Source organism: Rousettus aegyptiacus, unplaced genomic scaffold (assembly GCF_014176215.1).
Source record: "Rousettus aegyptiacus isolate mRouAeg1 unplaced genomic scaffold, mRouAeg1.p scaffold_m13_p_18, whole genome shotgun sequence".
Lineage (NCBI taxonomy): Eukaryota > Metazoa > Chordata > Mammalia > Chiroptera > Pteropodidae > Rousettus > Rousettus aegyptiacus.
In genome coordinates, this window is record NW_023416293.1 from 5,091,371 (window position 1) to 5,117,112 (window position 25,742).

Consider the following 25,742-nt stretch of genomic DNA (forward strand, 5'->3'; position numbering starts at 1 on the left):
TCAACTTCCCTACATAGGGCAAAACCTGCTTCATAAAGTGGCCGTGAGGGCTCACGTAACATATGTAAGACACACTCTAGCGCTTCCTGGGGTGGTAGCTGCTCATAGGGCATTTGTTAGAAGCTGAGCTCCATAACCTTTTGTGCATGAAATACAAAGAAAACAAGTAGCACTGGTAACAACACATTTATTTATGTACCCTGTTGTGTGACCGGGAGATGTTTCTCACTTCCAAAAATTGAATTAGGTTATAACAATGAAAATTCCAGAAGGTAAACTGGTAATTTATTGTCGCTCATGAGCATAAGTAAACAGACATGGTACCACATAAGGAATTTTAAACACTCTAAACTTTTGGTATAGCTTTGAATATGGACCAGTATACTTTGGCAGTGGACCTAACAGATTACCAATATGCTTCTAAATCCCATGATTCTCTTCAGACACATCAGGGAAAACTTGGATATACTTTTTGATTTCAGAAATTTAACAAAGATTCACAGGACACTGGCAAAGGCTAACATTCCTTAAGCCTGTCATATTTATCATGAATATACATTATTGACTGCTATTAAAAATAAGATCATGTTAGGCAGCAGCAAACAGTTGCTAATTTCATTTCATAACTACTTTAGTATTTTTAATACTTCACCTCAGAATGGTAGACTATTGAAGTTTGTTATTTTTAAGTAGTTTTAACTCAGTAACCTTTTGTGGACTAAACGAATATAGGTAGATCTCAAGTCAGAATTGGATGGCATATCAAATTTAATTTTATATTAGAAATAGCCATGTCCAAGAGACTGCATCGTACAGGATATTTCCTTCCAGAATGCCTTTTAGTCTTGGGTTCAAATGTTACTTACAGCATATGGTATTTGTAGAGGGTTTGAGAGGTGTTAACAGGTGGGTACTCATTGCTAGAGCAGGATATAAGAACGTGCTGATCACCAAGTATGAGATTTTACATTAAATTAAAATCATATACTGCCGGAAATTGACAAGATAAGGAGTTCCTAGATCCTAGAAAATATTATGGCTAAGGAAATAGAGAACTCAAAGAAGGAATCTACATCTAAGGAACTAATTCAGTATAGTAAAATAGGATTAAATGCCCTGTCTTAGGAAAAGTTTACTAATACAAAGGAACGGCTGGGACACCAAACATCATTTCTTTGGAGATAAAGTGCAGGCGATGAAGTGGCATATAAAATAATGCATAAAATAGTGCAATCTTAAGGTGCCATTCTTTTTATGACTCATAGCCTGTGTTCCTATGTCCATTTTCTCTCAAAAATCCAGCTGTAGTGACACCTTTTAGCTTATTTATTTAGGCATTACTCTGTTTTACCCACCTTTGGGTCTACATAGAATATTTTAACATTTTAACACGTAGAATAACAGCGCATACATCTTGAAACTACTAGAGATTAAGGCAAGCCCCTGTAAAGTTCAGTACTGCAAAAAACATGTTTTACAAAAAGAAGTTGCTTCCAAAACCTGTGACTTGAGACCTGATGGCACCTCAACAGTTTTTAAAACATCACGATTACTCTGAATACACTTGTTTGCCCCATTATTCTCCAGGCTCTGTACAGCAAGAGGAGCTTGAAAAAAAGCTTCTATAACCTCCTGTTCAGAAATAATTCATACTTCAGAATATGTGAAAACCAAGCCAGATCCATGTAGGAGATAAGCAGAGGATCCTGTTGGGGAGGCGGTCGGGGCGATCTTCTTATATATGCCTTTTCACACTGTGTAGCTATGTCTGTAGTGTTGTAGCATCAATTTATAAGTGGGACAACCCATTAAAATAGAGGCATCTCCTCTGAAAATCAGCCAAGGCAGGTGACAATACTCTATGAAATGTTATTCTAGGACAACACAATATTAACATGATAGCGTTTATATTACTGACGTATGATCCAGGGCATGATGGTTCTCTCAGGAGGCTAATTTACAATTTTCCTGTAACATGTGTCAGTTTTAGCTGATGAAAATAATTTGTGATTTGTTGAACCTTAAATACTGTTATGCTATCCACAAGCAAGCACATCAGCTATCAAATTGGTCAAGGCAATAGCCTAGCATGTTTTAGCTAGACAGTCTAAGTAAGGTTTAAGACTTAAAATAAACAACAGAACTGTAGTGCTTTATTCTCCTACTGTTACGGAACATTCATGCATTAACAAGTGCAACTCATTAACGTTATGGACAGGTGATTACAGGTGTATACCATAGAAATTTGGATTCTCAACAAAATCTACCTTTTCATAGTGTGAATGCTTATTGTGAAAGCCAAATACACCTGTTAACTATAGATACATTTAGGGGATCTAGATGTACTTTATAAAGAAATCCAGGCAACTTTAAATATTAACAACTATTAATCATCTGAAATTATATCCCTTTGATGCATAAGGATCATACTTTGCAAACCTGTAAACATGTACTTTGTTGCTTAAAAAAGTCTTCCTATTACCAGGAAAGCAGACTTAAAGGCCATGAGTATTCCAGTAGGCCTCCTCCAAAGTATGATAATATGGCTAAATCCTATGGTTACAATAAATGAGACCTGCTGAGAAAATAAGTTCCAGACAGGGACTTTTATGGATGACCTTGGCTGACAAATATTTTTTGGAAATTGTTTATTTTAAAATTACCTTCCCAACAAACCATGAAACACTTGGATGTTAACTTTATGGTTTTTCATTGAAAACATACTACATTGTAAATGGAGTTTCAAAGGTAGACAGAGAACCGATCGAAATCTAAGGACAGTATTAAAAATGGATAAGAAAAAGTTTCATTTGGTGAGGTTAATCTAAAGGATGCAGAACCATGTCATGTTGGACGGATAAAAAAGATGGTAACCTTGTGCTTTTACTCAACTAAGGTACTTACCAAAACCTTAGGTTTTATGCAGGTATCAAACTCTCACCTGGAAAGGGACAGTTTTCTATATTACACCTAAATTTATTTTAAGTAACTGAAGCCCAAGGCAACAGTCGTTTAAAAGAATTTAACAGTCAAATAATAATGACATAATTTAGTACATTAAAATAAAACTAGAACAGTAATAGCTGAATGTCTCAAAAATATACAACTGGGGCAAATAACCACTGTACAGAATTTGGAGGTCATTAAAGTGACCACTTAGAAGGTTGAACAGTGCAAGACATGCTTTTCCAGTTATGAGCTCAAAACAGGAGTGCAAACGAAATTAAAGCTTTTGTATAAACTTATAGGATAAGGAAAGCGTGAAATTAATATTAAAAAGCTTCCCTCGGGTCATCCCCCAGAAATGAAATGATCAAAATACTTTTTCAGAGTACAGTTTTCTTCAATGAACTTGTCTTTCAGTGGCAAAACTGCATCCCACAGGTTGGGTTCCTTACTCACACCACTGGTAATCACATTTGATCAATGAGCACACACAGTGGTGAGTAAGGAAATAGTACTAGTTGCCAGAGGTCTGATATGGATAGGAAGAGCTTTGGGATTTGGTGTTCTGCCTTCGCCAGCGTACCTGAACCCTGCAGAGAAGAAAGCAAAGGGCTTTAACGCTCTCTTGTTCCTGTAAAACTGGAGGACAAATGGACTCACAGATTCCTCCCCAGAGGCCAGCTGTTGCGGAAGATGTTAAGTGCTTAAGTAAACTAAGATGCTGATCTAAAAAAGTGGAGAAGTATACAGGTTCAAGATCAATACCAGTGCAAGAGCTTTTTAAGTGAGTTGCCTAGGCAATGCATGCATCCATCCATGCAAATGTAGGACATGGCCCCAAAAGAACTGAAAACGTGATATAACAACTGGATAAATCCCTTGCCAGTAGTTTATAAAAATATATAGTCAATACTGTAGAGGCCCCTTCTACAGTCAATACTATGGAAGTCCGTTTTAGTTACCCATTACTTCAATACCAAAAAGCATTTACTACTTTTCAGACATTCCAGACAAAGGTCACTTATAACAAAAAGTCAACTTTTTTTTAAAAACAAGATACTGTCCATTTAAAAAGTAGGTCTTTTCTTTCAAGTGAACAGGACATTTTCTGTATTAAACTTAACTTCTAGTCTGTTAAGACTGGTTTAAGATCCTTATGTAATGTGCATATATGCAGGAACAAATAAACTTACTTTAAACATTATCTGCACAGAAAAAAAAATTAACTCCTCAAAACATGATAGAACAGGTCTGGTTAGTACAAATCTATTGCAAAGTAAAAAGATTCTGTGCATCAGTTCAACCAGGAGAAGCGGGAAAAGAATGTCCCAGTCATGAGAGTTCAAGTTGAAGTTTTCTGAAAGCCTAGAAGCCTAAGGGACGTCATGTTGCTCTCAGTGTCCTGATATGCACAACTGCTCAAGCTACGAAGCCAGGTCTTCCTCTGGAGCTAGAAGCACGTTCCCATTTACTTTCTATTCCGGAGACGTTTAGATTTCCTAAGAGAGTCTATGGCTTCTGCTGCCTTTTTTCGTTTCCGAGGAGACTCTTCATTCTGCCCAGACCCTGAGGGGGTCCCTACTGCGCTTTCCATTACTTCTCGCAGTTTGCGTTCCAGCTCTGCCAACCGTGCATTCTGTTCCCCTATGATCTGGGTCTGCTCTAGCAGTTTCTGGTCCTGGTCTTGAAGCTGTTTCTGCTGTTCTTGCACTTTGGTGCGAAGCTCAGAAATTTCACGCCTGAGAACAGTCACACCAGCACCATTTGTCTTAACCTGCTGCTGGAGTTTGGTAACCTCTTGTCTCGAAGGGTTTTGCTTGGAGAAGAGCTGCATTGTTGTCAGGGCTGCAGAAGGCCCTGGGACTGTGGAGAAACAGTAAATGGTCGGTTAACTTAAAATGTCTCGCTGCGAGTAATACTTCATTAAAAAAACTTATTTTGAAGTGGAATATCTTTATAATAGCACTTCTGATGACTTCTTCTTTGCAATTTATGTGGTCGAATGGATTAATCAGATACCTAGTTTTAACTATAAATGAGTCTGAATTCTGATTCTCATGTTCATGTGGCATTGTGGGGACTGCCAGCAAATGGAGGACATTTAATGTTATAAACTTGGATTTAAAATATTATAAAACATGTCAGGACCTACTAAGAAGGTACGAGTGGTAAAATAGAATATAACGATTTTCTATCTAATTTCACATAAGCAAACATAAAAATTCAAATTAGAAGCCCAGATGTATCACATTCTTAAATTCTCTCTGCACTTGGTTATACGCAAAGGCTTTAATTTTAGTTGAACAATAGGGATGTCATCAACGAGTGGCTTACATCATTCGTGATTATTGCAAAGAATTTCTGACATAGTGTAGAAAGGCTTTGGAACTATTCTGTTTTAGGAATAATAGAATGTAACACGGACATAAAATCAATATTTTAAACCAACAACTTACTTTTTTAAAAAACCTTATCTACTGAAGGTTTTTACCAGATGGACCTCTTCATACCTAAACTCATCATACTAATTTTTCTCCTTGTACATCTAAATAACCAGAATTATTTTCCTTAACCAATACATTCTTCCTTCTCCCTCTGCTTATCTATATCCAACTTTCACTAATGCATCAAGACTCAGATCAATTCTTACCTCTAGTGAAGTCTTAATCAGACCAGCCAACAATAATCTTCTTAAGATTCTGTCTCTGCTACTCAGTTGGCATTTAAATGGACACTCCTTTAAAATATTTCTCTCACCTATGATAATGGAACTCTAATCTGTATATGTCTTACCTCTGGAAACAGTAAGATCCTTGAGATCAGACACCACATAATACACTTTTTTTAAGTCTCCACTGGACATAGTAAAGTGCTCAATAGATACTCAGTAGATAATATATTAATGCTGAGATGCCATGGGCTTTATTATTGACTCACAGAGAGGCACTCAGTTACCCCACTGAGTACTCCAGGGAGCTAACTAATCCAAACAAGAGGTAGTTTACTAAAAATTATTTCCTGATTTAAAATATTTTCAAGGGTTGAGGATATTGAACAATTTAGTCTTTCAGTAGATAATGGCACTAGGACCCAATTTACTTTTGCAAAATAGCTACCATAGAAGAAGCGACAGTGTTCGAAATAGCCTTCTGTACCCTGTTTTTAATGTAATAGCCAGATACTCTGGGGGCTGAAATAGTAACTGGATAGTTCCATGCAGATTTTTTTTTGGTTTTATCTGGTATATTTAATTCTGTTTTAGGATAATGCATATTAACTAGAAACATCAAACAACATATATATATAGATATAGCTTTTTCATTCAATTCTACTCTAATAAATATATTTTAAGTCAGTAGTTATGGATATGCACAAAGATTTAGCTGCAAGGTTGTTATTCAGAGCATAGTTTAAATATTGAAAACTAAAGACAAATATGCTTAACACTATAACCTGATTTGTCACTAAAAATGATGTTGTAGATACATATTTACAGACAGAAAATTTCAAGATATATGGTTAAATGCGGAAAAAAGCAAGTTATAAAACTATGTATGAATGTTAAGATAAACTGAAATGTATAAATAACAGATACCTGGAGGAGAGCCCATGAGTCTTCCAGACACATCTGATCCTGGTAATTTCCTCTTTAGAATTGGAACAATCTTTTCATCAAAGTATTCCATTGCCATGGAGGAAATATCCCTTAACTCTTGAAGTACTTCATGAGCTCGCTGAGGGGCTCTGGTAGAATTGACATATCTCAACACACGATAAATCTCATCAATAACCTAAAATGATGAGCTCTCATTAGCACTTTTAATTAAAAAAAAATAGCTAAACGGGGAGAAGTGACTGCTTGTTTAACAACTTCTGTAAAGACCTATAGGATGATTTAACTGATGGACTGGTCACTGATAACATTACCATCTGTAACACTTGAGCCTTGTTATATTTTAGGTTTCATACTTGTATTTATTAAGTACCAGGTACTGTGCTGGGATTAAGAAATCAGGATGAATAAAATACAGCTCCTGTCCTGAGGGGAATCACAGTGTAACGGGATAAATGTGTGTAAATAAATGATGCAAAGAAGGGACACACAAATTATTAAAGAAACCAGAGGACTAAACTAAGAAATTAAATCCTGGATGTAAGCAGGGGGAGGGAAATCACCCAAACCCACATTCTACTAATTCTCCAAACCCACTTCACTCTAGCTTGAATATGCCTCCCAAAACCTGACCTGCTTTTCTCTTACACTGCGCCCCACGCTCTATCCCTTGAAGTTTTGTTTCACTAAGACTCGCTATGGACTGGAATGAGGTCTCCTGAAATCCCACTTCCTGGCTATCACAAAGGGTAGCAAGAAATCCTTTGTCATTTCATGATAACTGCAGTGGGAAAACACAAGGCATAACATTCAAGGGAAGAAACAAAATTCTGACGATTTTGGTTCCTAATTCTCTTGCTGGAACAGTAACTGAACCTTCCTTAGGCATTTCTGTCCTCAGCCTGAGTCCCTGGGAGGTTATCCCTAAATATTTCCCATGGCTGAAGACAGTAACCTATAGATGTTTCCAGTCTGGGAAACATCTATTCCAATGGGCCTTTACCTTCCAAAAATTGTGGGTTAATCAACAAAACCGTCAGTCACCAAAATACCTCGAACCACTTCAAATCCCACTCATTCTCCTTATGGCATCTATCTAGCCAAGACCCAACTCTGGAACAATCTTATAATCTACCTTCTCTTCTTTACTCAGGCTGCTGAGTCCTGATAGAAAAACATAAAATTTTGCATAATAGTTGAGAGGCTATTTCTACAACTTTCAAATAATATTCCACATGCTGTATCCTACTCAAGCTGGAGGTGATAGTTATAAAAAATATTTTTAAGTTTTAAAAACATATGGTAGAAGCCAAATATGGTGAACTATCACATTTCTAACACATGCAGTTCACTCTAGCAGGCTTGTATTTAAATTGGCACAGTAACAAATAATATACTAGAGACATCATTTAAGTCTTTGTACTATTGCGGGTGAGAGAGAATTTCTACCTTGTTTAATCTACTGTTTAGCAAACGAAACTCCTACTAGACTATTGAATCTATTTGGAAAGTAAATAAGATAATGTATGAAAGTGCTCTAAGAATTAGGAAGTATTTCACAACTATAAGGTGAGGGCAATGGCAGGAAAAAGGAATAGGTAAGCTATCTGTATTATAACGTCAGGTACAAAATTCCCTTCTGACTGCTCTTCTATGGTGGGCGAGGCACAGGCTGCAGTTAAGGAGCTGTCCCGAGCAAATGCCCAAGGAGACCTACTGCATCTTGAAAACGTGAGACATTCTCCAGTGCTGCCACCTTGATTTTGCTCTTTTATCTGAAGTGACAGGTCAACAAGTAGTTTCAAAAAAACAGGGGGACTCAACTACATTTGACCTCATTTGTTTAGACAGTAAAGAGCATCACTCCAATCACATTATCCTGATGAAATGGAACAAAGACTGGCAACTTCTGGAAAGGCCAGATACTGAATACCTTCGATTCTGTAGGCCATATGGACTACGCCCAAACCACTCAACTCTTGTTAGTAACAACTGACTGCACTGCCTCTGAGGTTATGAAAACTGCAAGACGTTTCTTAAATATTCATATTCTTAACCAGGAGATAAGCAATACAAATGAGGCTACAGGGACAGCCTATACTAGTTCAATGACCTTCCCAGGAAAATTTAACAGTTAAGGTCTAGAAATCAGATCTGGATAAAATCTGGCATTAAGAATCAGAATTTAAAGTTTCTAACTGGTAACTCTTTCATAATCCTACAAAAGCACTTGTAGCTAATATAAGAAACGTGAGATGTACCAAATATTTCAAATGAAATGAAAAGAAACAGGATTCTCCTCCAAAATAAGCACCATAGAAAACTGAAAATGGAGAATGTACATACAAAATATTGCTGATGTTAATTATCTATAGAAATAATAAAAAAGAGAACATTCAAATTTTACTAGGTATAAATAGTTCTAACCATGTTGATATTTTTGCTAGTATCAATCAACTAAGTTGCAAATAACCTTTAATTCCATATCTACCTCTTCCATATAAAAGGGTATCGACATACAATTTAAGTAACAAGATAGTACTGAGGGTATAAGTGACATATATACTTATTTCTGTGTTAAACAGAACCATTACTTAGCTCTGAGTATACTACTGCTATACAGTCATAATTTATTCTTGTCAAATCTGGAAGTTTATATAAAGCTGTCTCATGAAACATTTCTCAAACAAAATGAAACCCGGCTTGTCCCTCCTACTCCACCTCCCCCAAATTATAACAACCCTGAAGGGCAGGGCCTGTGCCGCCTTGCTCATTGCTGCTGCGCCTCTGCCCTCTTAACAAAGAGTAAAAGCTCAAACGTTGTTTGAGTATTAACTCTTGACAAAGCTTCTCTAAAAAACAGAAGCTTTTCTATTGTATATTCCCTAATTAGAATTTTAAATCTAAAGATTACATACATGATACATATTTCTGTCAATTACTGTACAAAACAAACCCACTCACAGAAACTCATTCTAGACAAGTAGGGACAATTCTAACATTCAGAAAATCACTTTCTAACTTTATAATTTGAAGCTTACACACTGTGATCCAGCTGTTCTAGGTAAGCAACTCTATTTTACCTTTCCTGGGATGAAGCAACAGAGATTGGAATCCACATACTTCATGAAAGTCATGTTTAATAGTGAAAGCCTTGTTTCAACAGCAGCAAGGATGTCTGCGTGACGAGCTAATGAATGGTTTCTCCTTTCTGACTCTCTCCTGTAATTAAAAAAAGGAACCTCTGAAGAAGTACTGTGGACTAAAATTCTAAGAAATCAAAATACTTAATGAAACACTCTAACATTTACATGTTAATTTAGAAATTTACCATTGGGTCATGATTTAATAGTAATGACAAATGAATCACTATGTCCAGAAATCTGCCAAGGACTAGTACTCTCTGAAAAAATATTATTTTTTTGTTTTGTTTTGGCGATATCAAACCTAATGGTTGCTGGAATCAGAGATATTAGAAAAATGAAAGAATTACACATGGTCATACAAGTAAGACATTATGTTTTTGCCCATAAAATTAGCTCATTTAAACTTTTTAAAATTTTATTGAGAAATAATTCATATATAATAAAATCCACTTTTAAAGTGGTTTTGGTATATTCAGAGTTGTGTACCCATCACCACTATCTAATTTCAGAACATTTTTCATTACCACAAAAAGCCTGTAACCATTATCAGTCACTTCCACTCCTCAGCCTCTGATGACCGCTAATCTACTTTCTGTTTCTACGGATTTGCCCGCCCTGGACATGGCAGATAACTAGAATCATGCAGTACGTGGCCTTCTGTGTCGGTCTTCTCTGACTTAGCACAGTTCTCAAGGTTCATTCATGCTGTAGTATGTATCGGTACTTCATTCCTTTTTATTGCCAAATAACACTCTATTATATGGAATACCATCATTGCGGTTATCCATTTATCAGTTGCTGGACTTCGGGTTTGTTTTTACTTCTGTGTGGCTATAATTTAATTTCTCTTGGTTGGTTATATACCTTGGAGTAAAAGTGCTGAGTCATATGATAAACTATGTTTACTTTTTTGAGGAAAAAAGTATTTTCTAAAGTGGCTGCACTATTTCAGAATACCATCGGTAACTTATGAAGGTTCCAATTTATCCACATCCCTCCCAACATTTTTGTCTTTTTTATTTTACCCATCCAATTGGCGTAAAGTGGTAACTCATGCTGTTTTGGTTTGCAATGTGTTGGTGACTAATGATGTTGAGCATCTTTCGTGTGCCTGTTGATCTGTGGTATCTCCTCTGGAGAAATGTCTCTTAAAATCCTCTCCTCATTTGAAATTGGCTTGCCTTTTTATTGTTGAGTTGTAAGAGCTCTTCGTACAATCTGGATATAAGACCCTTAGATATCTGAGCTGATAATATTTTCTCCCATTCTGTGGGCTATCCTCTCACTTTCTTGATGTTGTCCTTTGAGTCACAGAAGTTTTAAGTTTTGATAAAGTCCAGTTTGCCTACGTTTTGTTACTTGTGCTTTTGGTGCCTAGTCCAAGTTCATGAAGGCTAGTACTGTGTTTTCATCTAAGAGTTTATAGTACAGCGTTGGCATTTCCCCTTAGGTCTGTGATCGATTTTGAGTTAATGTATGTGGTGTGAGGAAGGGGACCAGCTTCATTCTTTTGCATGTAGATGCCCAATTATCCCAGCATCATTTGTGGAAACCATTATTCCTTTCTCACCAAATTCTCTTAACATCTTTGTTGAAAATCAATTAACTAAAAATGTAATTCCAGACTCAATTCTGTTCCATTGACTGTATGTCTCTCTTTATGTCAGTACCGCAGTTTTGATTATTTTACTTTTGTAGTAAATTTTGAAATTGGGTAGTAGTCCTCTACCAACTCTGTTCTTCTTTTTCAAGATTGTTTTTTATTATTTTGAGTCTTTTGTATTTTCACAGAAATAGCAGGATTAGCCTGTTGATCTCTGCAAAAAAGACAGCTAGGATTTTGATGGGCATTACACTGAACGTACAGATCAATTTAGGGAATATTGCCATCTTAACAACAGGAAGTTTCCCAAGCCATAAACATGGAATGTCTTTCCATTTAAGTTTTCTTTAATTTCTTTCATCCGTGTTTTGTAGTTTTCAGGGTACAAGTCTTTCACTTCTTTTATTACATTTATTACTAAATATTTTATTCTGATGCTATTATAAATGGAATTGTCTTCTTAAATTCAATTTTGGATTATTTACTGGTAGTGTATCCTGATTTTTGTATGTTGATTTTGTACCCTATACCTCTGCTCAATCCGTTTATTAGCTCTAATAATCAGTGTATTCCATATGTATGAGATGACATATATACAAGATTATGTCATCTGTGAATAGTTTTACGTCTTCTTTTCCAAACTGGGTGCCTTTTATTTCACTTTCTTATCTAATTGCCCTGGCTAGAACCTCCAGTTAAATGTTGGATAGAAATGGTGAAAGGGAGCAAACTATAGTAAAAACCACTTATTGTGATTTTGGTACCCTTTGCTACAAAAAACTTGTAAGCCAATTAACATGTACACTCCTACTGAGATTAAAAATAAAATGAAGAAACAAACGCACAAAATCCCCAGGTGAAAACGGTCACTGCTGGCCAGAACATACCTTGGGAGCTGTGCTTTCACTTGTTTCTGACATAGATTATGGTACCTCTCCACTTTTAGAAATCCCTGATTCAACATTCTCTGACAGACCAAGTCCATTCTTTTACAAACCTATGGAGAGAGAGAAGAATTTTTAAAAAGTAATAACGAAATTAAGAAAAGACAATTAACTTGACTCTAACTGAAGGCTGGAAGTTCTGTGTTGTTCCCGTTTGCTATTTGAATCTTTGAATCAGTGTTATGTAGGTGAATCCCTCACACTCTGTAATTCTTACCATATTGCATTAAGTAATTAACATTATATATAACCAAGGAAAACTTTACTCCTTTACTTTAGGTATTTGTTGAATGTTCTGAATGTATCCCCACTATTATGGTCAGAAACTAATTCTGAATATCAGTAAAATATATATATATATTCAAAGGTTTTAACTGGTATGAAACAAAGAAAATTCTTCAGTCAAAAGTGTATATTCAAACTCAAGTCCAATCTCTCACAAAGTTTATATGATCTATAATCAGAATGAGAATTCTTATTTATTTCAACTAGTGATTTAACTGTTGACAGTTACTCTATTCTAGATGTTATAACCTCCCAAGTATTTTCGCATGTGTAGTGGAACATCAACTATTTTGAATTCTTAAGGAATGTGGTGTTTTTATCAGAAGTCAGAACACCTAAATTTGAGTCTAGCCTTTATGCATACTTGAGCAAGATGGCTACGGTTTGAAAGCCCAAGTCAGCCACCTCTGAAAGGTGGATAGTATCTAACTCCGGGACATCATTAGGATTGAGTGAAACATACACGCTGAATCACTTGGTAAACTCTAAAGTTTACATAAACATTATGTTAAATAAGTTTTGTTTAATTTAGTACTAATTTGAAAACTGCTCCATATACTTAGTTGTTATGCTTCTGAGATATCCCAGCAACTTTCTTAACAAGAGCTAGTTACACAATATGTATGTTTGTTCTTTGATTCCCTGAGAATTTTGCAGTGACTCAGTCAAAAACTTGAATGCTAATTCTCACTGTATATATATGGATGTTGAAAATACAAGACGGTGAGATAACTCTATATCAAGATCAAGTAAATTAGACAGGGGCTGTCTTCTACCTCTCATAACATACGAGCACAAATGCCTGACAAATACTGAAATGAGATGCTGGGGGCGACTCCACTGCACAGTGGTTAGCACCTCTGCTTTACACATAGAAGGTGCTGGGTTCGCATCCCAGGTGGAGCCCCAAGTGCCCTGGGGGGCCCCAGGCCCCAGGGGATGCCCCACCTTCAGAGATCCAGCTCTTAAAAAAAAGGGAGATGGCAACATCCCTAGGTCAGGGGTGGAAGTTTCTGTGTGGGGGGAATTAAACAGGGGAGGGGAAAAAAAGAAATGAAATGCTGATGAAACTCCTGATCTGTTTGTTTTCTCCTGGGAACACAGGGCCAAAAAATATCAAACTGGGTTGAAGCTACTGAAAGCTCTAATGAAAGCTTTAATACTCTAATATTAAATAACAGACACTTCCTACATCACAACATGCCAAATGAAAAGTATGAATGAAAACAGTTCTTTTCAATATCCATATAAATTACAACATAATACACTTAAAATACTGATACCAAGGGTAATTCCTAATAAGTGAGAATTTAAAATATGGTGGAATCTATTTCTAACAAAACTAAATCAGTTCTCAAATTTGTTCAGTGTCTACTGAAAAAATAACATAGTAACATAAATAACTTTTTAAGGAAAAATAACTTTTCAAAAATATTTAGTGAGTTACATTTTTGCAAATCTCTTTGATATCTGGTTTACTAGAAAAGAAGCGAATCCTCCTATCTGCTTCTGCATTCGATCCACTGAGAACGCCTTACCTTAGAAAATTTTAGAAAACATAATACACAAGCACACACTTCATTAGCTATCAGTATGACCTCATCACGGCACATAGCTACTGAAGAGCTCCATTGTGCACTTGTGAAAGAATAAAAGTGAAAAATGCAAATAAGCTCTTAGGACTGTAATGGAAATACTGCAGATCTTACTGACTTAGAGTCTTAGGAAGCCCTCTGGGATCCCTGGACCACATTTTGAGAACTACTGAATAACCACACAGCCAAAAACGCCACTTTTCAACTTTATGTGAGGAAAATAGAAACTTTTATTACATTACTAGAGAAAGGAAAAGAGAGATGGAGTGTGTGTGTGTGTGTGTGAGTGTGTGTGTGTGAGAGAGAGAGAGAGAGAGAGAGAGAGAGAGAGAGAGAGATGAGGGGGAATAGAGCAGGCGAGAGAGAGAGAGAGAGAGAGAGAGAGAGAGAGATATGAGGGGGAATAGAGCAGGCCAAAATCTCATCTTTCATAGCAGAAAGTCAACAGATTATATCAAATAAAAGAAAACAGCCCAAAGACTTGAAAGTGGTACTTCTGGGGAATAAAACTTGGGGGTTATAAAAACTATTTTTTGTTGTTGTTAAAACTATTTGACATGAGGCACCTTCTTACACGGTCTTATAGAAAAACACTTCTTGTCTTTATGGACTCTATGATATTTTTGATAATTTCCGAGATGAAATAATGGAAATAATTTTTTAGCAGCAATAAATTTACAGAAAAAAATTAAAATCAATTACTGTAATAATTTCTAAGGTACTGTCTAAATTTTTTTATTACACTAGAATTTTGCTGCACTGAATCTAGTTAACTACTAGGATTTAGATATTTTGATAATCTTGAAACTCAACCGAATATATGAGTTCTGACTAGTACGCATATATAAGTACTGACTGGGTGATGAGAATATGAATAACCAGATAAAGTCAACCAAAGAAGACCGTACACGATACAAGACTTGAATTAAGCTTTGAGGGAAGAGAGGGCAAAGACTGCGAAATCAGAGGTGACAGCATGGGCAAAGGCAGAAAGTCTGAAATGAATAAACCATGAGTGAGCAAACTACTTCCGATGATACAGCGGACGTGTAGGCGAAGCTGAGAGGAATCAAATCTCCCCTATATTTTGAGCAGGGAAATCAGAGAGTAATGAGAAATAACTTTAAAAAGGCCACTCATTTTTTGAAAGATCTCCTATTGGGACAGGTGATTGGTCATTTTCTGAAAGCAACTGTAATGTTAGGACTAAAGATATGGTTCTGGAAATTTGACATGGGTATAGCTGAAATCACTATCGAGAACCCCCAAATGTGAGATAAGAAAATAAAGGCTTAAAGACAGAGCAACTGACATTTGTAGTTAAAAGCTAGTAAAAAGACTAGAAAATAGGTTACAAAAGCAAATTAGAATAGCATCACAAAAGCCAAAATCCAAAATATTTTAAGCAGTAGTCAGTACTGTAAGAAAAGAGCATTTAATGTGGTCCTCTGACTTTCACGGATGTTTAATAAGCACTGATTGACTGATAGCACACAAAGACACAACAATAGATAAGGCATCTTTTGTTTAGGATTCAGAAAGAAGCAAAAGTGACTTCTGAAAAATGAAGATATACTGATTTTCCCCAAGTAGTTTTATGGTAGCTGCTTACAATGTATGCTAACTTGCAATGCACGATTATCTCATTTAAGGTCTAGCTCTATATTTATGAGTATTTTAATTAGTTACCAATACTAAAGGGAAAAAATTACTCTGGTTCTTAAAACAAAATTCTAGCAATTTAGCAGTTTACCCAAGACAGTAAAATAAAATTCTGGAGTCTAATATACAAGGACGACAATGATCTGGGCATTTATATGCACTATAAAAACAAAAAGAGCCAATGGAATAAAGCAGTTTACAAGGAAGACATTTAGTTGCCGTTTCAGTATGAGAAGAGGTGTGGTTTTTCTTTGTTACTTAACTTCAGGATTTAAAACGCCATGTTTATCCTTTTCATCATTTTCTAACTTAAGTGGTCAGTAATCAAAAATTTGCCTTACTTATATGTAAAAATCTTTTTCGATTTATTGTGCCACCATGGTATTTGATGTAAGACACATTTACCATATATTGTGAAACCCACAATTTTCCTGTTAAATCTAACCGTTAATATCAAATCTTAATTGATTCTAAGATGCACATTTTCTCATATTTTAACATTTGACATTGGAATACTCTTACAATATATGATATCTAACTGGCATTTCTTTCACCATATGTTAGATGCCTTGAAATATAGTATGCCAGATTTCTTTGATTTTATTTAAGATGCTGTAGAGACTTTAAGACATGTTACCAATTTAATAAAACCTCTTCTGGAGGAAAGGCGCGGGGGGGGCGGGGCGGGGTGAGCACTGCCAAAATACTGTACATATAAATTGATGCATTCTGATTTCAAAAATGTTAAAATAAGAAACTATTTACATTTTAGAATCAAGTAAATGTTAAAATGGAACCAGTTTTTTTTTGTGTTCTCATTTCGTGTTCTACAGTTCTCAAATGAATTGAATACTTGATGTTTTTCTCTACTTAGTCCAGAAGCTATTATCAAAAATGAGGCTGCTTATTAATGACCCCTGAACTAAAAAGAACTTAAGACACTAGAACCTATCCTCTTAAGGTAAGAAAACTGAGGCCTTAAGAAATTCTGTGATTTTTATAAGGTTGTCCAGCTATTTAATGGCAAAGCGAAATGGACAAACCAGGTCTTCTAATTCGTGCCTTTTTAAATTTAGGGATCTGCAGCTATATAGTTTGAAATAATTATCCTCAACTGATTAGTCTCAGCTAATACTCTGCTGCACAGAAACTGTAGGACTTCTTGCGGCAACATGCAATGTTAAGGCCATCAATGGGGGTTCTTACCAACTGCTGAAGACGGAGCTAGACCCAGATCTTCCTATAATTCTTTTTCAAAAACCAGAAGTGAATCATGAGCAAACAATCAAATCTGCACTGGAGAACATTTTACAAGCCATCTATCTGGCCAGGATTCTTCAAAAAAATCAATTGCAGGAAAGAATGAAAAAAAGAAGAATGTCCTAGATTAAAGAAACTAATACTTTATTAGATTCAAGGCCTTTATCCCCCACCCAAAGTCTAAAAGGACATTTTAGGGACGGTTGAGAAATCTGAATATAAAATGTAATGTTAAATTCTTTGGAAGTGATGATATAGTGATTATATGAGTGTTTCGGGGCAAAATGTCATTATATTTGCATCTTACTTTCAAATGGTTCAGTAAAATAAATTTATGTGGGATACAGACACAACATTTAGAAGGAAAGAGAATGAACATACAAGTGAGAGAGAAAGCAAATGGGCAAGAAGTTAACCCCAGGTACTTCCTTATCCCCACCCGTGGGATAAAATCATTTAAAAAATGAACATTGACCCACAGCCACTTTGGTTCTTCTCTTGCCCCATTTCCTTTCTCAGTGAGCTCATCTTAATTTCCCTCATCTATTAAAAATATGGATACAACTTGCCACCTCTTTCCTAAAAATATTTAATCTTTTATAAAAATGCTACCTATCTGGTGTAGGTTGTGTGTGTGTGTGTGAGGAAGGGAGTTAATTATGTGCCAGTGGATTTCCAATAAATTTTAAATTATTTGTGTATCTCTCATAGATATTCACTTGGAAAGAAAACATATTTATTTTAATATTAGCCTGAGCAAACCAATTAGGAAGAAAAGTCTGTTCCCAGGATTTTTATATGCATCCTAAAAGCCAAAAAGGAAAGCCTTTCCAATTATTGTTTTTGATTGTCTGTGCCATTATTCTCATTAATAGAGGAACTGAATGTTTATTACAAGGAAAGAGCCTTAATTCACTTCTGTAAATGGCTATTCATGTTAATTATATACCAGCTTCAGACTACCTTACCGATTTTTAATCTCTAAGAGTACCTTTTTTTTAGTCACTCAGCTTCTTAAATTGGTCTTGTAAAATGTTAAAGACATTCTGGGTGAACTAAAAACTTTAAATTTAAAAAAATTTTCCAATATTCTCCATTGCAGGTAAATAGCTAACAACCAATTTTTCAGCACTATTTTAATTTATACAGAAAACACCTTTATTTTACAATGACATATATTTTCCATAGTTTCCTCAGAGCAATGAAATGTTTTAAGAATTGTTTACTACTCAACAAATAAGTACTTAAATCGTATCCCAGACTGTCTAATGGCGTCAGGATTCAGGATGAAAGGCTATGCGGTGCTTAGTGGGAAACAGGCCTTTCTAAAGGTAACCCCCACATGTAAGCGCAAGCATGACGCTGTGGCAACTGAGAAGTACTACCTGGGCCAGAGAAGAATCACAGAAGGCTTTACTGAGGCACTAACATTTGAAGGTACAGACATTTTCCAGGAGAGGGAAATAAAGGAGAGGCTGTAGGTAGAAGAAAAAGACATGCTTGGAGAAGCCTAAGACGTTTGGGAAAACTAAACAGCTTGACGTTTGTTTCAGTCTTAAGTGCAAGATGTTAGGAGTAGGTGGCCGAGAGAAACCTCTATGAAAGGGTATAGCTTTTGCTCCTGGTCTCAAATGTCATAAGGTTGGATTTTATATCCTTTTAATATCTACCTTCTCCAAACTGTAAGAACGTGTACTGCTCAGCTACCAGGGTATACAGGTGTATCTGGTCTCTTTTATGAAATAATGATGATACTAAGAGATGGAATTAAAAAAAAAAAAATTCTTACTTACTCCCTCCATCGAAAGTTGTCAACCCTGGAGGTTCTCAAAAAGTTTCTTAAACTTAACTAGTCTGTGAAACAAAAAAGGTAGAAAGTAAGGGGAAGTCTGATCACTAACCTAGGCTACCTGCACCTTTACACATCCCAAATCAATCTCATCTTAATCTAAGCCACCCTTTATCAATGACTTCACTATATGATACATCATTTTTTTCTTCTGGGAACGTTCTTCCATTTTCACTAACTCAACACAAACTCGTCATCTTGAGGAAGCCTCTCCCAAAGACCCTCACTGTTTTTGTATTAACCGTCTTTGCATCTGTCATCCTGCTGCTTTGTCCGTGTGCTCAAGGATCACTCTGTCTCAACAATGATGTTGTGGACAGAATATGGAACAAACCCCTTCACTCTGAGACTAGAATCTGCAGGAAGCATGAATTGTCCCCCAAATATTATAATTTCTTACCTGTACTTAAGTACCTGTTAATCAAATTGATAACCTGATCAGGAGGAAAAAACAAAAAGCAGCAATAAAGAGTGTATCCTCTAGAGCAGTACAGAGCGGTGGTTCTCAAAGAGTGGTCGAGAGACCCCTACGGTTCCCAAGGTCCTCATGTGTTTGTGAAGCCAAACTATTTTCATAATACGAAGATGTTTTGGTCATTTTCACTCTCAGTTCTTTCACAACATACAGTAGATTTTCCCAGAGGCAACATGGCACGTGATGATTGTTCTCACAACTAATTGTGCTATGCATTCTTGTGCTTCCTAGGACTTTCTAAGGTAAGCTCTGAGCATCCACTGTAACTTTTAAGAGTGTAAAAGTGTCTTAAAATAAAAAAAAACTGAGAACTACTGGCAAAGAGCAAGAGATCTGAGGAAGACAGCTTGCCTACTTAAAAAAAGTCATTGTTTCTCATTTTCCTTCATATTTCCTACCAATCCATTCTCTCTATAACTCAAATTTTCTAACATTTGAAGTAGATATGAAAGGAATTATAAATGGGTAACAGATTTAACTAGCTAGAATGTTCTATAGAATGATCTTAGGAAGAAAGCATGTATTTATGTATTTTGTTACCAACTGGAAATTTTTAGTCCAGATAATAAGGAAGACTTAGTGAATTTAACCTTTAGTCACACTTATGTCCTGAACCACTGATAGGTTTCCATTAAATTTATAGGCGCTCCACTTGAACCACTCAGAAAAAAATTTGATAGAGTTTCCCTAACGTGTCCATATTCATTTTTCAGTGAGAACACTGTGCTCACAAGTCAGAGGTGGCTTTAATCAGCTCCCTAACTTGGGGTAGGAACTCACTTCTTAACCTTTGCCACTTGTTTCAAAAACTCTCATACCTGACAAGGCATGTAAGTTTAATGCTGCATCAGCAAATCTGTCTGATTTAATGGAAAAACAACTCAAAGTACAGGTTTTGTCATTACTCAGGTGTGTTCAGCCAAATAATTTAAAATATATTGAAGGAGTTAAATATTTAAAGAACTATTTCTGTGTAACCAGGACTTCTTGGCTCTGCGTACATTTTTGGAGCAATAGTCAATGACAAAAAAAGAAGAGATTTAATAAGGCATTTGGACATTCCCTTGGAAATAACTGCAGAGTCAAATTTCAGTTATTCACGGCAAAAGGAAACAAAGCCTCTCATTGATTTAAGTGTACAAATAACTGAAAAATATTATTTTAGCAATTTCAACGTAGAGCAAATCTTTTAAAGAAAATACAGAGGAATAAGTACATGGACTGTGTACCTATCCTCTACTTAGATGCTAACATAATTATGACTGAGGTCCTAATAAGGCTAGCTAACTGGGAAGGAAGAAAAAAACTAAACAACTGAACAATACATAGATTAGCTCATCAGCCTCTGAGCAGTTGACATTTAGCTTATGGACACTAACTGTTCTTAATTAACATCACTCTCTTCCAAGCATATCCAGCCTTAATTCTGCTCGAATACTCACAAGAAAAGGAATTACGTAATTTAGATGCCAGATAGCCACATACATACAAAAGTTGTTCTTTAGACATAAATGGTTGCTTAGGAATTGTATGTAGAGCACCTACCAGGCACTGTCTCCAGACACAGCCAAGCTCAGATGATCATAATTAAATTAATGCTGACATCTAGTGGTGAAAAAGAACATCTTTCTTTTTCAATGTTAACCTGAATTGTACCTTCTGACACCAAATAATCTAAAACCAAATACACCTCCAAACCCCTACAAAAGACTATCCATTAATTTCAAGTAAAGAAATGAATATAAAATAGTTCCCCATTACAAAAGCAGAGAAAAAACCATCTCTGAGACATAAAACTGGCTGCAGAATCTTTCAGGGGTAGGGAGTGGAGCTGGTAAGGGACACCTTATGAAAAATTTTGGTTTGAAACTACAAATTTGTACTTTTAAAAGGCTACAGTATAACTGCTTAAACATTAAGAATGCGACTATTTCATTTGAAGGATGTCCTTTATTAATAAATTGTGAGATGTTTTAACTGTTCCCTAGGGTAGGCTGGTCCCCTCCCCCCACACCTTTAAAAATGTTTTTAATTTTTAAAAAAGTAAAACGACTAACAAATGAACAAAAAGCCCCCACAATTTTCTTCAACACTTATAGAACAGAACTATGGTCATTCCAAGTCTTACAAAGCCATTGTCTGGCTGAAAGGCTTAATTCAATCAAATGTTGTGCCCAATTTCCAGACACCATAAAGGTATGTAATGTATACCATAAATCTAGATCGAACACCATCCTTTAAAAAAATCTGAAAGAATATTTAAGATTTGACATGAAATTCTACGATGATGAGTCTTGAAAATTCAGGGACAATCAATTTTGAAATATCACTTTTCGACTGAAGAATTTTCCATCCTGCAGACTCAAATGGTTGAACTGCTGATGACTAGGAAAAAAACTGGTTATTAGTTTGAATTAATTTTAATAAACTTTCTTTAAAAAAGAAGCATGACTTCCTTTCCAAAATGCAGTTATAATCAATTTTACACTGGAGGTGTAAACCTAAAATATGGCATATTAAGAAAATGCTACACACAGCACATTCAGAAATATGTCTTTGTCCTCTTAAAAATGACCCCGACCAGATTTAGTATCTACACAAAATCGGTTTGCAATGACTTCGAAATGCACAGCTCCTTTAATTTTCTTACCACTTAAAGATAAATTCACTGAAAGAAAGCAAAATATATGACTAAACTAAGATATTCATCAAACCTTCGGTCAAATCTCTGGAGTGAAATAAAACTCCAAAGGCAAATCCTTTTTATAAATCACTGGCTGAACAAACTACTGTGATTTTGAGGTATAAAACCTCTCCTAAACCTGGCAGGTGGGCGTAAATCACTAGTTTGAAAACGAATTGCAAGAGAGAAAAAACCCCGGTCAAGGGGCAAGTTGCTTCATTGTGGGTGGGAAGTGTCAGGGGCGAGGCAAAGCCAGAATGGCAATTTCTCAAGGCTCTACTTTATCAGTCAATTACGGGGTGCTGGTCAAGTCCTCGGAACCTCAACCCGGCTTGGGGAAAACCGACCAACCCTACTTAATTTTCTCCAGCAAGGAAACTTGGGTGGTTGGGGGGGAACAATACGTTAATTAAACCTGGCTGGGATCGTGCGATCGTTTGGCCTTTGGGGGAGTCTTCTCCCCCAACCTCGGCCGGGGGCTGGAAGGTGAGATACAAAAGGCAGGGGACGAGCCCCTCGGGGGTCCACGCTCAGGCCGGTGGAAGGTGGGAAGCTCAACTCCCGTTACCTCGGCCCCGCCCGCGGCCCCGCTTCCGGGCGGGGGGCACGGGCCCCCCCAAGGCGAAGTTGCCCCAGGCAGGCGCCCCCAGCCCCGAAGCAAGGGCGGAATCGGGACAAGCCCCGGTGACAGACGCCGAGACTTTGGGGCGCGAAGGACACGCTCCGCGCTCCGGCGCCGGCTGGGCTAGCGGGGGGCTCCCTCCCCGGGGAACGCGCTCCCCTCCCCGGCCCTCCCCAGACTCGGCCCCGCGGAGAGGGCGGCGGGGGTCCCGCGGGGGCCTCACCAGGCGGAGCTGGCTAATCTCGTCGTAGGACATAAAGCTGAGGATGTTCTCGATGGCTACGATGGGCAGCGCCACCAGCGTGTTGTTTTGAGGCAGCTGGTCCGGAGCCAGCGTCGGGGCTGGGGGCGCCTGGGACCCCGGCTGCGGGGGCTGGGGCGGGGGCGGTGGGGGCAGTCGCTGGGTAGAGCCGATGGCCGACGACGAGCCGCTGTCGCCGTGGCCGCCGCCTCCTTCCTCGGCCATCCGCTCCTCCGACGCCGCCGCCATCTTGGGGGTTTGATGCCTTCCCCCCACTGCAAGGGGAACAGGGGCGCTTCCGGTGCGTCACTTCCTCACTTGAGCCGCCGGGGAGGGGACACCTGGAGGAGGGGGAGGAGCCTATGGGTGACAGGCGGAGAGAGGCGCCCACACTGCGGTTTGTTCGAGTGTCAATGAGAGAAGGTGCAGTAAACCCCTGGAAAGGTGATCTTTTACCTACAATTGGAAAGGACTCGAGGGCAAGGCAACCCTGTCTGTTAAAATTTACTTCTCCCGGTGCAAGTTTCCTAAAGAGCTTCCTGACAAAGGATGATAAAAATCATGTCGCCTAATAAGTGTAGACAGAACGATGTAGTTAGAATAACATCATCTTTCAAGAATCGTAGTAATGATTGATTTAGGGGAATAAAAAGGAACGAAGTATTGATTACAACTGCCACAAGGATGAAGCTTGGAAATGTTAAATGAAAGAAGGCAGACACAAAGGACCGCATATTGTATGATTTCATTTACATGAAATGTCTGAAATGGCCAAATCCACAGAGACAGAAAGTAGATAAGCGGTTTCCAGAGGCAAAAGGGAGTGGAGGAAAGAGGAGTGTTTGTTAGCTAAGGGGTGCAGGGTTTCCTTTTGGGGTGATGAAAATGTTTTGGAATTTGATAATGCTCATGGTTGCACAACCTCGTGATTATACTAAAAACCACTGACTTGTGTACTTTAAAGTAGTGAATTTTAAAATATGTGAGTTGTATATATCTCAATAAAATTTTTGATTTAGGCAAGAATCATTAAAAGATGCTAAAACTGGAAAGTAAAGATGTGATGTAGAGCATAGTATTTACATAGTCTGAAAATAACTTCTCACGAATTACATATTAATTACAAAGAAGTTTACAATAGAGAAATTTGGTGAACACCAGCACCACCAAATGATCAAAATTAACACCACGAGTTATGGGACGAATAGACATCGCACACCTCCCGATACGACATCCTGAAAAAGATATAACATAATGTAACATTCTTGCAAAAAAAACCATGCATGACCTGTGTTTGAAGCAGACAAATCTAGATAATTGCTCCATACTCTTCAAAAATATTAATGTCATCAAAGACTAAGGATTTGTACCAAATTAAGATACTAAAGAGACAAGAAAACTAAATTCATAGGTGCTCTTGAATTGGATTAGGAAAAATACCTATAAAGAATATTACTGTGACAATTAGCCGACTTCGAATATGAACTATATATGAAGTAATATTGTAATCATATTAAATTTTCTGCTTTAGGTAATCTTATCAGAATCTTGTAAGAGAATGCCCTTGTTCTTATGAAATGCGCAGTGAAGTATTTAGAGGTAAAGGGGTATAATGTCTCAATTTGCTCTCAGTTCAACAGAAAATGAAATTAATTAAGTAAATATGATAAATGTCAACAATTGGTGAATCTGGATGAAGACTATATGAGAGTCCATTGTACTATCTTGCAATTATTTCAAATTAAAAAGTTTTTAAAGGGTGTTTACTATTTTTATATTTTTGTATCTTTATAATATCCTATGACAAAGATCAAAGTGCACAAATCACCATATTTTGAAGCTTTCTGTTCTTTAATTCTGAGTCTTAACCTTAAAGTTATAAGATGTCCTTTCCTTTGGCAGCTTTGGTTTAGAATCTAATTGTTGTACGGTAGGTAGGAAAACTGCAGAAAAAGCTAAGTGACCAAAGGCTACAGGAGAGGGTGGAGGTGACAACCAAGGCGAAGAGATTAATTGGAAGTGGTGGGGGCGGTTAGCTCGTCAGGACTGGCATCATTTCCTCATTCGTGGGCAAATGAACAATCGGTCATTTTAGCTATCATTGTTGCAAATTATCAAACCCTTTGAAGTTATTTCTTAGGTTCTTCTACCCCAGCCTTCTTTAACATTTAATGAGTTCTTTATGCCTCACTATTTTTGACGCATTTGGATATTTATAACATGTTAGTTTTAGCTCCACTAATAGATTACAATTTCGCTTTTCTACTTAGGGTATTGCTCTCTCTTCGTAGAACCTTTTACAATTTGGTCTGAAATGAATTCATTTTCTACCTTGTTTTATTAAAGTTTGATATTTTCTTGATAGATTGGATTGAAGTCGCACTTCTGTATATGGAATCATGCTTTAAATACATCACTGGGCTTTTGTTATAAAGGAAACCTATAGAAAAATTTTTAAAAAGTGAGTTGTTATTCCCTAACTTAATTTGTTTGGTCCTTAAATCCACTAGTTCAATGCAGTTTTGCTTTGCATAAAATGGGTTATTTTTTTTTTCTTTTCCCTTATCTCTCCACATGTGATCAGCTAGTTAACATCTACTGCTGATCTAAACAACATAATACAATTTTGGAAACAATTTAAACCACTTCCTGCTAGTAAGCTCATTCACATTGTCCTCTGTTTATGTGTATTGGATCTGTGCCCTTATGTTCCCTACACATTTTTTTAATAGAGAAAATTTCAAAACAAATGTTTGCTTTGTTTTAGTTATTAAAATCAATGCTTGTTTTGGAGATGCTTTCCAATCAAAACAAGTAC

At 36.9% G+C, this 25,742-nt stretch overlaps 1 protein-coding gene and 1 long non-coding RNA gene across 2 annotated transcripts in view; one reads left to right on the plus strand and one right to left on the minus strand.

Moving 5' to 3' along the window:
* Positions 1-25,742, plus strand: part of LOC118613355 — a 66,994-nt gene that overhangs the window by 7,715 nt on the left and 33,537 nt on the right. The window lies entirely within an intron of this gene.
* Positions 171-23,188, minus strand: FBXO28 (F-box protein 28). Its single transcript, XM_036235420.1, has 5 exons — positions 22,907-23,188; positions 12,196-12,305; positions 9,643-9,781; positions 6,542-6,737; positions 171-4,809 (listed from the first exon to the last, which is right to left on the minus strand). The coding sequence occupies exons 1-5, from the start codon at positions 23,171-23,173 to the stop codon at positions 4,415-4,417; spliced, it is 1,107 nt and encodes a 368-aa protein (XP_036091313.1). The 5' UTR covers positions 23,174-23,188; the 3' UTR covers positions 171-4,414.